At 38.4% G+C, this 18374-nt stretch overlaps 1 protein-coding gene across 4 annotated transcripts in view; it reads left to right on the top strand.

The window, feature by feature from the left end:
- Positions 1 to 18374, top strand: part of SH3KBP1 (SH3 domain containing kinase binding protein 1) — a 211680-nt gene that overhangs the window by 91573 nt on the left and 101733 nt on the right. For all 4 annotated transcript variants that reach the window (XM_066545410.1, XM_066545409.1, XM_066545412.1 and 1 more), the window contains exon 4: positions 14132 to 14238. In XM_066545410.1, the coding sequence (XP_066401507.1) occupies positions 14132 to 14238 (107 nt within the window). The remainder of the gene's footprint in view (positions 1 to 14131; positions 14239 to 18374) is intronic.

Raw genomic sequence — 18374 nt, 5'->3', positions numbered from 1 at the left:
CCCTGAATAGGCCACAGCTATGTCCAATAAGGATGGGTGCTATAAAAGAGTGGCTTAGCTTGTTGAGAGGAGAGTTGGAAGTTGTGCTGTGAGGAGGAAGGGTCAGACAATTGGGTAAGGAAGGAGTCAGCTGGCCATGCAGAAGAAAGAGAAAAGGAGTCTGTGTTGTGAGGAGCTGCTCGTGGGAACTCACAGAGAGAACGTATGAAAGTTTTACAGTAAGATAATGAACTGGTGCCAAGCACCAGTGCCAACAATTGGTGCCCTGTATGGGGATGAGTCCTGACAGGGTGCAAATCCATGGCTCTCCAAGCTTCACTAGTTCTGCTGCTCATGAAAGAATTATTGGATGCCTTTGGATGTCATGTTCTTTGTACAAAGATGAAATAATTTAACAACGTGGAGGTGTACATAGCAGTTTCATGTATTTCTAGGCAGACAAAAAAATTCTTTTTTTCACTCACCTTATATCATCTTTGTCAAAATAAAATGAAGAGCAAAAATGAGGAAGTTTATCTTCCTGATTTCTCTTTGATGATAAAAATAATTGTTCTGGAGTATTTTTATTACAATGATGAAGGTTTCATTTCACCTTGTATTTCAGCTACCTTAGTGGAAGTCTTACCAGTTAAGAAGAAAGAGACGAATGAAAAGTGCTAAAGAAAGGTTGTCTGCAGCTCCCTAGTGAAATGCCAATCCTCATAGTTACAGCTCTAGTATTTGCTTTCTTATCCCAAGTGGCATTTGCTGTAGATAAGATCGTAAAGGAGTTTGGTTCAGCTTGGTGAGCTGAAGGATGGGTTATACTAACATGTGGTTTGTAAACAAGGAAAGGCATCAAATATATTAAATTGGATTTCTGTGGGTTTGCTGACAGCTCATACCTGGTTGCAGTAATAAACTCTGCTCTTGGTATCTTAACCTGTCAAAGGCTGGCTCAGAGGAAGGAGAATGCCTTTGAGAAGCTTGGGAGGCTTGGTTGCATTTCAGCAGTCAAGCTGTAGACGAGAAAGATTAATGACAGAGAAACAATACAGAGTCATGGGGGCATAAGGATTTTAAAGAATAGCCTTAAAATAGGGTGACAGCATAGCTCAGATTGGAAGGCACCTCTGGAAAAGGTCTGGGTCAGCCCTCTGCTCAATCAGGGACAGCTAGAGCCAGTTGCCCAGGATCATGTTCAGTTGGGTTTTGAGTATCTCCAAGGACAGAGACTCCACAAACTCTCTGAGCAACCTGTGCCAGTGTTTGGTCATCCACACAGTAAGGAAACCTAAACAAAAACAGCAACAACCACAAAAATTAAGAAAAATATTGGCTGTATTTCATTAACCAGAGATTTTGGTCCAGTCCTAGTCCATCAAAATCACTACTTTCCTGGCTGCTGACCAAATAGAAATATACTGTGCAGACAGAAGCTTGTAGTCTTGAATGCTCAGGGCACAAGTTGTAAGTTATTGCAGATTGAAGCCACACTGTGTCCCAGGCTAGTATCTTGAAATGAAAACTTACTACTCTATGTTTACTAAAAATGTTGTTGTGCCTGGAAAAAAGAGACAGGATAAGAGGATATCAGGAAAGGCTGAGGGGAATATGTTGTGGATGGGGTGACAGCACAGGTGAAAAGGTTGCCAGGAGTAAATGTTTCCCATAGAGTCCATTAGCCTATGCCAGAAGACTTGAAGGTCCAAGCCATGTTGCTGTATTGTAGTGTTGGGCACTGCTGCAGTGTCTTCCTCTCTTGCCAGTGCTCTCCTTTTAGAGGAGCATCTCAAGCCCAGGTAGGAAACTTTACATCAGCACAAGTGCAGGAAACTGCCCTGGGCTGGCCTCAGGAATGCATTGCATCCTTTAAGTGGTGACTTCAAACATAGAGGCTTTTAGCATTTCATGTGTATTTCTTTTAACACCACTCAGCTCCATGCTGGACAGCACTGAAACAATTTGATTTTCAGTTGCCTGTCTTGAAAAATTTACTTGGGTGATTGTGCTATCAGTCCTTTATTTCTCACTTTCATAGCACAATAGTCATTTAAAACAGAGGATGCATATATATATAGACCAAAGAATAAAGTGATGAGAAATCTGAATATGGGCAGAGTAACTAAGAGGTAAAGACAGCCCTGGAAATAAGGGCAGGTAGCATGAGTAGAAGAAAAAAAATTAACATAGGCAAAATTGGAAGATAACAGTGATGCCTTTTATAAAGGAGCTGTGGCTGAATCATTTGAAATCACCAGAGAATCAGTCAGAGGAGAGAAGGCAGATGATAAATGATTCATTTGCTTTCCTCCTCCTTGAGATCCCTTTCTTTGCTAGCTTGAGTTAACAGATGTTTTAAAGATTATGAATTCACAGGAAAAATAATGCAAGACAATGGGCAGCCAAGACAGTATTCTGATAGTCTAAATATTTTGTTCTTCATATGTTATCAGCTATTGAATCTCAAAATCTAGAAAAGCTCTTGTATTAAGGAAGGAATTTGCTCACAAACACTTTGGTTCAATGAGTCTTTCAATGAGAAATGGTTCTTCTGTATTTGAACTATAATCTCTTTTGTTCATTGTGATCCAGGCTTTGGTTACAGGCAAATCAGCAGGTTCTGGGGAAAAGAGAAGACTGATTTTCTGTTGTGCTATACATCAGATAAAGTCTTATTGCAGAACTTTGTGATCTTTGGTGAGGATTAATTTCAAAGGACACTTATCTTTAATGGTATGCAATCTTTCAAGGTTAGTTCAGTGCAGTCTGTTTTCACCTTCAGTACGGGACCATTTCTCTGCAGTCACTATTCACTAGGTGGGATTCTTGCATTAATATGCTAATCCCTTCAGGGATGGGGAAGTTCCACCCCCCAGGTTTGTGCTGAAGATGCCAAAGAATACTTTAAGAATACTGAGACTTGTTACAATGACAATTTTGCAACCCAAAACGAACATGGCAGTGTATTCCTTGAGGGTTTCTACATTGAAAACACATTGCATTTACAGTATCAGAAGCAGAATAAGATGTGAAGTAATTATTCTGACTCAAAAGGGATTATTGGCATACTCGCTCTTTAAGAGAAAGGCTAGACACATTGGTGAATATCTTGTCATTTATGTGTATCTCTGTGCTAACTGAAGTGAAAACTGAGGAACTGAGGGCTCTGAAGTGGCTGCCAGTACTGTGCACGGTGAAATTACCAAGGGGCTGTGTTTGCAGAGCCACTCTGTGCTTGTCTGCAAGCAAATGTTTGCCATGAAGTGCTAAGTTCTGTACTGCGGTGCTGGTCCGCAGTTAGATGGACCCTCTGTCTCTGTCTTCCTCTGTTTCCACACACAAACTTGGCTTTGTTCATGAAGCTGTGTGGAGTTCAGAGGTCTTTTACATGCATACATATCCATTGCAAATTGATTTACAAGAGCATGTTTACACTCAGAGTGAAGGCCAAATGGTCATCAGATTTGCTGTCATTCCAGCTCTGGGTTAAACTTCATCTGGTGGAAAAGGATATAAAACATTGCTGTGTTTGCTTTAGCCTGTTGCTACAGAGTCATCATCCTACCTTGGTGCACTCTTTTTAAGTATAAATGCTTTCTTTGTCTTTACAAAAGCTTTAAATTGCAATTTTAGTGCAGACTTCATTTCTCTTACTGGGTTCTAAGATACTGAACATCTGTGAACACCACAGCATGACAAAACTAGGTAAGCAGTCTAAGAGCACTTTTTACTCTAAGAAGAAAAAGTTAAGTAGTAAGTTACTTAAAGGGCTATTTCTGTAAATACAAAAGCATGAATCATGTCAGATGCAACTATGTTATCAGATATTTTTCTTGATTGATATCTGTCTTGCAAGGCAAAAAATATTGAATTACACAAAGGCTTAAAAATATTTATATCAATCTTTCCTTGCAGCATAACGATATCAAGTATCTTTTGTGAGGTGCTTGATTTGAAATTTTTGTCTGAGATATGGAGTCATAGACTTGCTTTGGTAATTTTTTCCTCTTAGGTGTTGCTAGATGCTTAAATAAAAGTTTCTATATTACTGGATTTCATTGCTCAATAATGTAAGCAGCACACACTGAATGAGAGCAGCCAGTATTCATATTAGTTCTCAGGTGTTGGCTTTTGTAGAGATATTTAGACTGATATTAGTAGATGACTTAATATTTACAAATGACTATCAGGATATGGTGTGGCTCATAGTAACTCTGTAAGCAAACATGCTACTGCTATTCACAACATAGAAAATAATTCTAGCCCTGTGGACAAATATGAGCATTAGCCTGGAAGTGGAAGTTGGCTGTGGCTGCAGCTGTGCTGTGGGAATGCAGCTGAATGCAAGGCATGACTGGGAGGTGGCTGGGAAAAGTCACTTGAAATTCCTTGATCATTCAAAGGCTGCCAATGGAATCTATGTACTTCACCTCTTCCCCTTCTCCAAACAGCACCACAGACTAATCAGAAAAGCTGATTAGTCTTTGATCCTTTTAAAGCAAGGTTTTAGTGGATATTTGTACCTGCAGTAGTGATGAACAGCACGTGATAAAGGGGCTGTAAAAAGTGTTGATCCCATGGTACTGGGGGGATCACTGGCTGCTGTCTTACCTGTCAGCATGTCATTTTTCAGCTGCCCTTCTGGTCAGGGGCTCTCCTGTTTCCCTTCATGCCAAGAAGCTTTCTGAGTAAGGCTGTTTCTTGTATTGTTTTGTAGCTTCACTGAAGAGGGGAGTGTTGACACCAGGGTGTGTATTGGGGCCTGTAGACAAGTGTGAACACCATACTGAGACATGACAGTGCTTCCAGTGACTAATGGAGCAATTATAAAGTTTGACTATTGCTTTTCATGTAACAAATATAAAAGTCTTTAAAGTAATGAATGATCAGTGGGCTGAGATTGCAGCAAGGTTTTTAGAAAAGCTTATGTGTTAATAATGCTTAAATGGAAAGCATTTTTAAATGTTCTTTCAAATTGATGGAATAGAATTGTAGGCTGATTATGCATATCTCTGGCTCTATAAACAGGTGGAAAATAAGGTTAAACCTATGACTGTTGTTATCCTACAGTCTTAATCTGTATATTGAATGATATTCATACAGAAGAGGAAATATGTTACTGGAAAAGTATGTTGTAGTTGTAAATCTTGTGGGTAGTAAAGCACTAGGAGTATATTCAAAAAAATTGTGGGCATTATTTTTTTCATACCTTAGTAGTGGTTGCTTTTAGTTATGGAGAAGTTGTTATGGGAGAACATTTTCTTGTACTGACATTTTTAAGCACTGTGATTGATACATGTATTGCTCAAACTCACTCCCATCATTTTCTGCCCTCATAAATAGACTGTATCTCTATCATCCAAGTGTCCTTGTTATTCTAAATTGGTACATTTCATTATGGTAAAGACAAAAATGCATCTTTGCAGGATTTAAGGGGCTTTTTTATTCAGGCGGGAAAACAGAATAGTTAAGGAAGCAATGAGAAAAGAACTGGGCAAATAGGGTGTTGCATAGTTGTGAAAAAGTGTCTGAGTTGAGTGCATTGGGCCTGTTATTGGGCCACTTTGGACCAGTATCTTTTCTTGAGGTTGTGAGATGCTCTGTGGTTTTGGTTTTCCGTTTATGCTGGATTCATTTTGTTGGTTTAGGTTAATTATTGCAGTCAAGGAAATCCCTTACACTCTGGGCACTCTCAATGTGCTTAGGAGCAGAGGATTTTGAGGAATAAAGCCTGCTTTCTGTGAGAACTAAAGCTACAAGGCAGTGATGGCAGAATTGAATGTTATACCCTTTGGCATTTTTGATTAAAACCCTCTTGATAAATTACAGTTTTTTGAATGTGTTAAAATCTTTTGAAAAAAGTAACAGGATGAAGACCAAAAAACTTGATTTGTTTGTGGCATCTTTTGAAAATTACACTATATTAAAGAACTAAATTGCTGGCAGCCTTCTTACCATGAGCCCTCACTCTTAATATTTCATTAGTTTAGTAAAAATGAATGCTTATAAATGCCACAGAGTCTTAACTGATGAGAACAAGTAAAAATATATGGGGAAAATTTCTATGGCATTCAGAGCTTCTCATGACCAAAAAACTGAAAATGCTGCAGAGCTGGCTAGATGCAGGTATTGCAAAACTCTGCCTCCTCTTTTTCTCCAACCTTGCCTGAGGTGGCTTTTCTCCCCCTGCACTGTATACATAGGCTGACTTGCCAAAACAGCCTTTTGTGTCTTTTTTTGCATTTGTTGCTCAGTTTTGGAGGATAATGATAGACATCTGATCTGATTGATACAGAAATATTTCTCCTCCACTTATGGAGGGAACTATCCTGTGTGGATCCTGTGCCAATGTTAATTTTTGAAGTTGTGGGAAAAGAATGTTAATTTTCACTTTCATTACTCAGATGCCTTTCAGGAAACCTACTTTCTGCTCAGCCATACCAGAGCTAATGGTACCTGGGTTGGTAGAGGGCCAGCAGCAGCAAGAATAATTGATATTTTTCAATTTATCATATTTGTTTATTGCTGTTCTGGACGTGTATTCCTGTGTTCTTGTGCAGCCCTCAAATACTAAAGTATAGCATAAGATGCCCTTCAAGACAGCAGGCTATTTTGGATTATAGCATTTTCATGATGGTAGCTGAGAAATAATAACAAATCTAAACCCGAGGAGTGCAATTGAGGGCTCCTCCTGGGGCTCTCTCCTCTCAGCAGAGCTGAAGGACAGGTGGTTGTATAACCCTGCACGCTGAGCTGCAGCGTGCCAGCAGCCCAGGGAGGAGTCCTGCCAAGGCCCTGCTCTCCACGAGGTTTTGAAATGTCATGGCTTAATTGCCATGGGAGCCACATGCCTGAGTGCTCCTGCCCAAGTGACTGCTCAGGGTCTCAGTGTCTGTGCTGCAGAATGAGACCCTTGGTCCCACGCTGGCTGAGTCATTTTCCCAGTTTACCAGGGCGTCTCTTGGCTTCTTAGTGATAGCTTTCTAGAGTTTAGGATTTGTCTGGGCTTCTGTTTCAAGGCAAGTTTAAGGTAGTTTCCTAGGCTTTAGGAGCACTGCTGAACTGGAAAGTGAAGTGTTTGCTGTTTGTGGATGTGTTACTAATTTAGTTTAATTTTATTGCCTTTAATGGCAAAATGAACAGATTGTACAGATACTCTAGAGGAAAATAAAATTCTAGATTACAAATCTGACTGATGTCCTAGATGCCAAATATGAAAAAATGTTTTGTTTTTTGTTAAGGATTGTTGATTTATTGCATGTGTTCATTTTGTAATAGCTCTCATGACTGCAACAAGCAGAAAAATTATTGCTGTATTTTTTGCATATTTTCAGCATTTCTTGATGCATTTGTTTAATGCATGTTGTTACCTCTTGGAATGAAAATAAAATGTTGACAATGGTGGGTTTCTTCCCCTCCTAAGAGAGGCTTATTTGAAACTGATATAACAGAGGTCAGAGTAAGACCTGCAATGTAATGTCATTACAGAGAGATTGAAAATCTGTTGAAAAGCATGGATACTCTAGTATCTTAAAATGAGGTAGCACAGTTGTTAGCAGTCTTTAAGAAAAAGCCATCACTTTTTAGAGGTGTTTGTGAATTTGACTCTTTAGTTAAGTTGGCCAGAAGTCAGTTTCAAGACAGCAAGCTGCTGGTACAAAGCTAATACTTTTGGAGAGTACTGTGTAGGAATCCACGTGGTGTAAGTGCCTTTGTTATAGTGAGGAGAACATAACAAAAACTAAATATGCACAGTGGTTTTGCAATTTAGAGCTATTTTATGTCATCTACTGTATGTTTGAAGTGCTGATGTGTACGGGCAGCTTAAGCTATGTGAATTATGTGATGGAACATACGAGAAGTGGCAAAGATGCAACAGCAACTCATGTTTGCTTTTGGTTTATTCAAATGTTTTCTCTAGAGATCAATACAAAATAACAGCAAAGACCCAAGTAGTTGGCCACTATCTCAGAATTTAGGTAAGGGGATAAAATTTTTGAGATTGCCCCATGAAAAAATGATGTATATACAATGAGAATGGCAAGAGAAAATACCTGTTTGGGCCATTTGCAAATCTTGTGTTTCTGTACTTGCATTTTTAAGAAAGAATATTTCAGGTTTGTTTATTCCTTCTTGTTCTTTAGAAAAGCTAATTTTTTGCTACAGATATCTATTGTCTGCAGTATTTCTTGAAGCTATTTAGATGATGGAGTTTAAGAGGTACAGGTACTAGAATTAGTATATTTGATAAACAGTCACATTTTCAGTTCTGCATGTGGTTGAGTTTACCGTGTAGTTTAATACTGTATTTTACACTTTCTTTCCTAAAGATAGATTACAAAGTATGTAGCCTGCATGCAAAGTCCTAGGGCTCCTGTTAGTTTGGAGTTGCTTTGTCTAATTTGCTGGTGATGATTTAACTGCATTCTTAAGTTTCTATTCCATTTATGTGCATTTTAAAACTTTCAGATTAAGAAAGAAAAAATGTTGGCAGTGTACGGTTAAACTCTGGAAGTGTCTTTTGAGTTTATTAACAGTTACTTATCTAATGTTTCCTTCTGCTTTGGGTTAGGCCTAAGTGATGATCTCAGCCTCACTAGTATTGTGGTTCTGCCTGTCACACGCACAAGCCTGGCTCCAGCTGTGCATATGGAATTAACTTCTTAGTTAATTTGCAATTTTCTCCTAAGAGCTTTTGACCACTAGTATTACGTTTTTACTGTAAGTTGCTTCAGTTAATTACTGCTGTTATGCAAAAGAATTATACCCATTAAAAGGCCTGATTACTGCTGCATGTTTTTAACAAAAGAATAAATTAATTGAACAATGAGGCTTGCTGTTATTCTGACAGTACATATGTGTTAAAATGAGATGGTGTTAAAAAAAAGGTGTCCTCCAGCCTTTCAGGTTCCTCACAGACAAATCTTGGCCATAAAATCCAGAGCAGCAGCCAGATGGCTGAAAGTTGGAAGTGTTGCTGTGGAGTCTAGCAAGAGAAAACACTCCTGGGTAACAGTAGAACATTAACACACTCAGAGTAATACATTACTAGCAGTGATGCCATACTGCATTGTGGCTTAATGGAGTCCTGCAGTCTCTGTGATTTAGCTGCACATGTCAAAGCAGGGCAATTCCCAGTTCATCTGCCTGTAGAAAAACACAGCAGCTTTACATAACCCATTTGAGAGAGTACTGGAAGCACCTCAGATATTCTGCCTCTCCTCACCTCCTTCAGTTTATCTTTCTCTTCTCTGGCATATCAATGTCACAAATTCAAGCGAGACCAAAAAACCCAAACTAAACAACCTCCTCCCACAAACACATCTTCACCCCCAGTATGTATTTCCCCACCCAATATTCCCTCCCGTCTTAGTTCTGTTTTCTGCTAGACAATTCTGTTTTCTGCTAGACCTCAGCAGGTGTTTTTTGTCATCCATCCAAAGCCATTCACCCTTTATAACAGCATGTGGGTGATGAGAGAGTTGCAATTGACATGTCAAACCACAGGTTAGAATTACACTGCCAAAGCCCTCCAGGAAAAGGAGGAAACTGGAACTTGACCATTTTGGAGCCTTCTAAAATCAGAATGGTGTTTTTGCTAGTGGGTGGGGATAAGGAGTTCTTGTGTTGTGGAAGATAGTGACAGAGTCCACATTAGAATTTAGTATGACTAAGACTTCAAATAAAGTCTTATAACACTATCTTCAATACACTTTTAAAGCAATTTTAAAAAGTTAACATTTTTATGCTGTTTGCTCTTAATTGGGTAATTTTCTTAAAAACAACTAACTTTTTTCTTAACGTGTGCATTTTGATATGCACAGTTGTCATGGATAACTCATATTTTGCTTCTGCTTATTGGTGGAAAGGAACTGGCTGAATCAAAGGGGGGAAAACTCATTTTAGAGTGTTCCCCTTTAAACTGTCTTAAGCCAAGACAAAAATTCAGATATTTAAAAAAGAAGTGATACAGTGAGCACTAAGGCTGGCTGTGCAAAGCAGCTGTATATAGGTGTATAGAATAAAATCTGTACACATATATGTGTATAAGTCATCTTTAGTTATGCAATAGTTATCTTTTGTCTTTTTACACGTTAGATTTAGAACTAGTTTCTATCTGAATCATATCAAAGCTCAGCTTGTCTAGCCAGGAGACACTGAACTGAACCAGTTCCCCCCAGTTACGGATGCAGCTTTAAAGGTGGAAGAATTGAAAGTCAGACTGAGACTGATGGGCAGATAATGCCATGTGCAGGAAAATCTGAAATAGAAGACAGGAAATTTCTTCATCTTGTCATTTTTGTCCTAATAGAGCCACAAGATAGGCTACCAAGACATTGGCATCAGGAAAGATTAGACTCTACAGAAACCACCATATAACCCACTCACACATGCACATGTCTATATAAACATCTGTTTCATGACAGAGGGTTTAAGTTAAAAAAAGGTAGTTTGGATTTGAGAATTTCAGTTAACTTTGAAATAGTTCACTTCCTATCTATGATGCTACTGCTGCTGCTGTGCTTTCCAGCTAATCATGAGCTGTCAGTTTGTGCCCTTTTCTGGGTCTGATGGCAGCAAGTAAGTGCCAGTGAGGATTTTTTTAGTGTAGCGTTGCCTTGCCCCTTTCAAAGGTAAGCATTGAATGCCAACGTGCTGTCATTGCCCCTTCTTTGCTGCTAATGCCAGAGGAGTATTTAAATTATGGCAATGATGCCCTCTCTTGCATGTTTACAGCTGGAGGAAGCCCCTTTGTGGTCTCTTGCTGTCAGAGGCAAAACCACAATTTTAAGGGTCTGATCAAACACCACTTAGGTTTCACCACAAATTAGATTTGTGCCCTCAAAGATTTGTTTGTTTGCTTCTTTGTTTCAAACTTCTAAATATAAGTTAATAATTCCTTTTTCCATTTGACCTAACTTTAGACCTTTTAAAGTTAGTCTGTTGTAGCCACACCCGTAGAAAATGGGCTGTAGAGCTCTTCACCTCATGCTCTTCTCAAGTGCACCAAGGATTAGCATGCACAAAGGGACCCTCAGCACCTTCTCCTTAAAACCAAAGTTATTCTCTGCTGGGTCTTGCATTAGATCAGAGAGAACAAATAATTGGTACATAGAATCAACTAATTGGTACATAGAGTCTGTGTCTCTTGCTGGCTAGCTACCCCTCACTTAGGTATTCCTTTAGAGAAAGACTTGGAAGGAGAGGGGGGAGCAGTGACACAACCATGAGACTAATAGAGATAAATGCAGACTTTCACTAGATTTTGTATACAGTAATAAAATAACTTTATGGATTGGGAGAGGGAAAGATTCATACAGCTGTATTATTAACATCCAGAAATGTGTTTATTTCTTATTCTCAAAAATATTCTCCAAAGAAGCACACGATATTTATTATTAAATAGCATGACAACTGCCATCTGTCACATCACGAAACATCAGCATATCAGTTGCTATTTGATATTAGAAATCATAGTGGGAATGCTATTTTTTGGGGCAAATAGCCAGTCTCTCTTGCACAATGAAAGAAGCCCTCAATATAGAAGGTATTTATTATATTTAAGTTATTTGGGATGCATCTGTGTAAAGTTGTCAGTTTAGGACCATTTTAGTTTAGATAGTGAAGCATGAGAAGGCATTTTAGGTGGAAAAAGAGCCAATTTGAGTGAGTTTAGTTACACTGCATTAAGGTATCAATTTTAACATTCAAAAAGCTGCCACTCATGCAGGATTGATAGCTTTTAGCTTTCTGATGCTATTTTTCATGCAGAAAAATAGTATCAGAAAGCTAAAATCAGTGGATTCCTTTCTACCTTCTTTCTTTAGTTTCAATGACTAGATTAGGAAAAAAGTCTGTAACTTTTTTATCACTATTCACTCTAGAGCAGGATTATCAAGAGATCTTGCAGAACATCTGCAACAAAAAGTGGACTCACCATAAAATTTACTTCTGTAATTTAATTTCACATGAAGACCATGCTTGGAATGTGTTTACACTTTCAACTTTGGTGTGCATTGAACAGGTTTAACAGTTAAGAGAAATAGCATAAGAGAAAGTACATTTACTTGTGTAGAGTGCCTTTATATATTTGTGTGGATACATGTATATCAATTATATGAAATAACATAGTTTATAATGCACAACTTCTAGGGAAGAGAGAATAGTCAGGGAATTCTGTGTTTTGAATAAATTCTCTCTTCTTACCTTCTGCTCCTCCACCACATTCCAACACAGTCATGATTTGTATCAGCAAGTTGTACTTCAGCTAACAGAGGCTAAGCAGCCAGCTTAGCAACTTAATTTAGGGAAGCTCTCTCATCTCATACAACTATAATTACACATAAGCCAGCAGATCTGGCAAATGAACCTCTGGAACAGAGTATTTTCACTAATCTCTCTTGAAACTCTGATGGCAGAAGTGTCAAGTTAGGGGTCTTACTCAAAGCTATGGATTCACAGCCTGGACACCCAAGCTAGAAGAGAAAGATTTGCTGTTAACATAATTTCCAGTGTCTGACTGATTACCAAAATTAGCCTGTCTTAACCTTACTAACTCAATTGCAATGATTTTCCTTCTATTTTCTTTAACCTAGCATTAGTGCACCTTACAAATACATGTGTGCCCAGACATACACACACACACACACACTTGTATCTGCATGGGTACATACATGTGAGTTCCTGCCTGGTGCAGCAGGAATATCTCTGTGAGTGCCCCACCTCCCTGGTGCCTTGGCATAAGAAGTAGGAGGCTCTGCAAGCGGAACTGGACAGTGGTGACAATGGTGCATCTGCCTTGGAAATGTCATCAAGGTGATGCCAGCCTAGTCCTTTGTTCAAGTTTCTACCATAAAAAAAAAAAAGGTAGGCAGATCACCATTGTGGAAGACTGTCTTCTGAAGGAAACAAAGAGCCTGATAAGCCAACAGGACCCACTTCTTTGGGAACTCTGCAGTCTCCCTGGGGCCAGGGTTGAAGGTGTGGATGGAAAGGTTCCTACCCTAGTACAGCCCTCAGATTATTGTCCATTACTGATTTCTCAGGTAGGCAGTGATACAGTTGTGATACAGCTTAGCTAGCAGACTAAGGGCAATCTGGGGGTTGATTATTCAGGGCCATGGGACACCTGCTTAAGGGATCAGGAGCACAAGCAGTATTCTTCTCTGTCCTTCCAGTCACAGGGAATGAGGATGCAAGAAGACATATGAGCCAGCTGATCAATACCTTGCTCTGAGCCCTTCTCTACAAGAAAGACTCTGAGGTGCTGGAGTGTGTCCAGAGAAGGGAACAGAGCTGGTGAAGGGTCTGGAGCATGAGTCCAGTGAGGAACAGCTGAGGGACCTGGGATTGATTAGCCTGGAGAAAAGGAGTCTGAGGAGGGACTTCACCACTCTCTATAATTATCTGAAAGGTGTTTGCAGTGGGGTAGGAGTTGGGCTCTTCTCCCAGGGGACAAGTGACAGGATGAGAGAAAATGGCCTCAAGTTGTGCCAAGGGAAATTTAGATTGGATATCAGGAAAAATTCCTCCACAGAAAGTGTTGTCAATCATTGGAGCAGGTTGCCCAGGGAAGTGGTGTAGTCACCATTCCTGGAGGTATTTAGATGATATGTAGGTGTGGAGTTTAGGAATGCGGTTTAGTGGTGGACTTGGGAGTGCTGTGTTAACATTTGAACTAAACAGTCTTAAAGGTCTTTCCCAACCTAACCAATTCTATGATTCTGTGAAAAAAATATAAAGAATGGTTAATGAGTTATTTGTACACCTGTGAAAGAGTTGTGGACAAAAAGATACAGCTGAGACCTTATTTCCTTATAAGCCTTGGATCCCTTCCCCATCCCTCTGGTTTCTGGATTTGCCTACACCATGAGTACAGAGCATTAGCCTAGAAGAGAAATTTTAGTGAATACACCTGGAAAGATCTACTGGGTGAAGTTTGTCCATCCTGTCATTAGGAAGCACAATTATTTAAACTTTGGCTCTTTTTGTAAGGTAAATCTAGGCAGATAGACTAAGTATCACATTCACATTCTGATAACAATGCTCAAAGAATAATTTTTCATCTTTAGTAATTTCCCCTGGCTTGTCTTTGGCATGGAATGTTATTTTCATTTTGTGATTTCCCTATTTCCTTCATTTCCCTCAGGAGAGAGAAGCAGAAGAAGGAGATGTCAGGTGGCTTTCAGTTACATGCCTCAAAATGAAGATGAATTGGAATTAAAAGTTGGTGACATCATTGAAGTTGTGGGAGAGGTGAGCACATCTTTAATTGAATATATATACATGCATTTCTGACATGTCTTTTGCATGCTAAGCTCCTCAGTGTATAACTTAAACCAGACATTTTTCTTCTCTGCTATACTGACCTGTCTGGTTTGGGTTACTGTTGGGGATTAGGGGGTGTTGGGTATTTTCTTATGGATTTTGTGACCTTTTTTATTCCCCTGTAGCATTTCTACTGGTTTTACGTCAGTTGATGTCTCAGAGTTCTGTTCAGGGAAAGAGATCCAAGTTTGTGTTTTACAGAAGAGAACCAAAGATTAAAGCAGAAGAAACTTTCCACAGTTTGAGTAAGCCAGCCTCAGGGAAAAATTACCTTTGCAAAGTTAAACACATTTAAGAAATTTACTTGAATCTCTGCTGGAGTTCACCTTTTGTCATCTTTGGCAGCAAATTTTAACAATTTCATTTTGGTCTTAACCAGTTTAAAAAAAAACAACCTAAAACCAAATAAAAAACCCCAACAAAGTATTTAGAGACTCAAGAGCCACTTATTTTGGTTAGAACTGGATGTGAAAAATTAATTACATGAGCTAGGAACAAATTATGCAAGCTAGCACAGAGGTACAGAGATTTTTCCTTGCATGGGTGACTCTGGCTGCAGGGTCAAGAAATGGTGTTTGCTCCCAATACCTTCAGTGTTCCATTAGAGATTTTACAAATATCTTACTGATAGCATGAGGACCAAAGTCAAAATGATAACGTGTATCCTTTAAGTAGAATACATTTAAACTCATTTATACTTATTTACTTAGCTTTAAAAAGAAGACCTTAGTCTGCTCAGGCAGCCAACATAATGTGTGTTGCAGTTTGAATCATTTATTTGTAAGACTTTTTTTCTCTACCATAACTCAGCAGTTAGTAATTCAACATTCATTTTCTTGTCTAGGATATATAGTTAATTTACTTTTTCCTGCATCTGTCACTTAAGCAGTCAATTTGAAAAGAATATAAATTCTACTGTAATCTATTTGGTATCCAGCATTTTCTTATAAGAGATTAAATTCTCACATCTGAATGTAAGAAGCTTAGTGATCACTGGTTTTGCTCTAACCTAGCTGTGCACACCAGCTCTGCACAGCATTCTTCCCCTGGAATCAGACATGCTGTGTCACTTAACCGACCTCATTCTGTCTGTGAGCAGTTTTGTAATGGGGGAATTCAAGGTTATGAGAGCAATGTATTGTGAACATATTGTAAACTCCATATTGTAATGAGTTTTGTGACATCACATGAACTGTTTCCATTGGGCAGTTTGAAGTATATTTCACCTCACGTGGCCACGCAAATACTACTTAAACATTTTAAGTTGGTGTCTTTTAAGAGTATATTGATGGAATAAAGCCATTTCCTAGTATCCAGCCAACAAATTAACTCTACTGAATGAATTATGTGATTAAATAATTTAGATGACACACTAAGCATCTCTTATGGAATGTATCTCATCTCTTTTTAAATTTGAAAAACTTAATTATACATACCTGATTTATTTATATCCAAAAGAGACTGAAAATATCAGCATTGAAATTGAAAAATGTAGAACTATAGTAGTGAAACATTCCATGTACTTGCATGCGTGTGCTTATAGTTAAGGGTATGTTTTTTGAAACCCACTTAGGTTTCTCTTTTGGGTGAAAGTAGATTAGCTGGCAGAATAGGGAAAATAGGATATTAAATAGAAATTCTCAGTGCTTCAGGAAGTATTGTTGTGGGACCTTTATTTTCCATTATGGTTGATACCAAGCAGTTGATGCTGAACACTTGTTGTAACTTCCTCTTCTGCTGTTATCATAACAGTATTAATTCCTCGAAAAAGTAGAGCAGAATGTGTTTTTTGAAACAGGAACTTTTATTTGATGCAGGAAGTTGCACCAATGAATGTGCTGATTTAATTGTTTACCCTTCTGCTTTTAAGTAATGCTGCATAAAGAGTCATTGCATTGGAATAGAATTCGTAGTGGTTTTGTCATTATACAATCCTTCTTATTTCAAATGATAAATATTTGAGGTGATTGACTTTTTGTTTAAAAAATATGTCTTCCTCAGTTGTGAAAGTTGAGGGTTTTTTTTTGCAAGGGCTGAAATCATGCTCTGTTATTGTAGAAAACTCCCCCAGAGAACCAGAAAAAGCCTTTCCACATAGGCAACAATTAGAGAGAATTCTTGTAAAATACAGGTTATGTTTATAATTACTTAGGATTAAAAACTGGATGTTATCTTCCACATTATTTAGAGCACTTCTGTGTAATTGGAACATTAATGGTAATTCACTTTCCATTTCCAGTTGCTCTTTTCTCTCATCCCATCTTTTTATTCATGAGTAGGTCTCAGATTCCCACAGATGATAGTATTTTTTGAATCTTCCTAAGAAAGTTGTATCAGTTGAATTCATTGGTTTAATTGACTTGGATTAATATTTTAAAATCTCCATGGATTTCTGTTTTGTTGAAAATAAATGGATTCCTAACTGAGTTACAGCAAATAAAACTGGTATTATTTAAGTCAAAAAACCATCTATATATCTTCATGTAGTTATTGAGAAAAAAAAAAAAGTTAAAATTTTGCTTCTGGTTGAACAACTAATTAAGCTTTTCCTGTTGCAAAGAAAAGCTAAATTGGACTTCATTATTAGAGAAATGTGCTCTGCTCCTCCTCAAGATCGCTGCCTGCAGCACAGGGTTGACAGAAGGGAACACAAGTCTCAGATGCCTCCAACAATGTCCAAGTGTGTTTTCCCAGATTCACGGGGAAAATAGGTTACACTGACATCACATGGGGACATGCAGAGGGTGAGGATGTCTTCCCTTCTCCCACCTCTCCATATGTAATAGCATCCAAAGCTACCCAGATTCTTCTTCCTGCTGCCAACGGATGGGATAAGATGTTTTGAAAGGGTTTTTGTGCCTGTAGTGGTGGTAGGTTAAATGGAAATTCCTGTTGTGGCAGAAATGATTTGGGTTGTAGGGTGGATTGAAACAACAGCAAGTTGAATTTTGAACTTGTCACAGATGGATATCCTTAGAGGTTGTGTGTGTTCAGAATTCACATTTCCTTCCTATTTGTCTTAAGCAGTTAGAAATTAATTGTAATAAGATCAAACAGTCAACACAATAGATAAAATGCTTGTCCTTAATATAGGTTTCCATAACTACAGAGACACTGATACCCATGAGACATTAATTAACAGACTTAAATTAAAAGTACATTTAAAACTAACAAGAGAAGAATTTCCATCATTGTTTATGTTCATGTTTATTGTGTGATTGATAGCTCTTTGCTTGTCATTTTCCTACCTCATTAGCTGTAACTCTAATTACAGTTGTTCCAAAATACAACTGTAACTAATTGTCTTATTAAATGCAGATATCTGCATTCCAATCATGTTTCACCCTTACACTTTCAGGGGATGCCAGATAATTAACCTGCAGCATGAGAGTGAGGACATTTGGCATGTCACTCAGGAGTTCTAAGGCTGCTTGTATTTGGGATTACTCTGTCACTGTGCTGCTATGTACTTTTTGGCCTCCTCCTCCTAAGACAGATTTTTGGCAATGTGTAGTGCATGAAGTGAAGCCCACAAGTCTTTGACTGAGACCTTCTGTAATGCCACTGAGCTTATTCTTTGACTTTTAGGTAACATTGCCATATATTACATGATCAAATCCTATCAGTAACTATTTTTAAGTTATAAAAATGCAAACTGAATTTTGACAAATCTGTTGCCTCTTATTTGCATGATTAGTGGGTGGGTGTTTTTTGGTCTTGTTATCAGATTAAGTGATGCAACCCATGTCCAAGAACAAGATAAACTGGGGATTGAGCTGGACTTTTCTTACAGTGACATTTTTTGGCATCTGTAGAGTTGAAAGGGGAATGAATATTTAACTGTAGTGAGGGGATGGTCTATGCTACAAATATAGAGCTGTATAAATTGCAAGAAAACAGCTGGTAATGAATGCTGGGGTTTCACATCCCTCAGTTACTTTTCTGTGGAATGTGCCAGTTATTCCAGATTCTCTTCTAACAGGTTGTTCACAAGGATTTCTATGCCTACTTCTTATTTGGTTAGTTCATGTGGTAGGGGACTTTTTTTGGGAAATATGGGTGCA

This window comes from Molothrus aeneus, chromosome 2 (assembly GCF_037042795.1).
Source record: "Molothrus aeneus isolate 106 chromosome 2, BPBGC_Maene_1.0, whole genome shotgun sequence".
In the NCBI taxonomy this organism is placed as follows: domain Eukaryota; kingdom Metazoa; phylum Chordata; class Aves; order Passeriformes; family Icteridae; genus Molothrus; species Molothrus aeneus.
The sequence above is the reverse complement of the archived record's forward strand: the minus strand, read 5'-3'. Positions and strand labels throughout refer to the sequence as shown.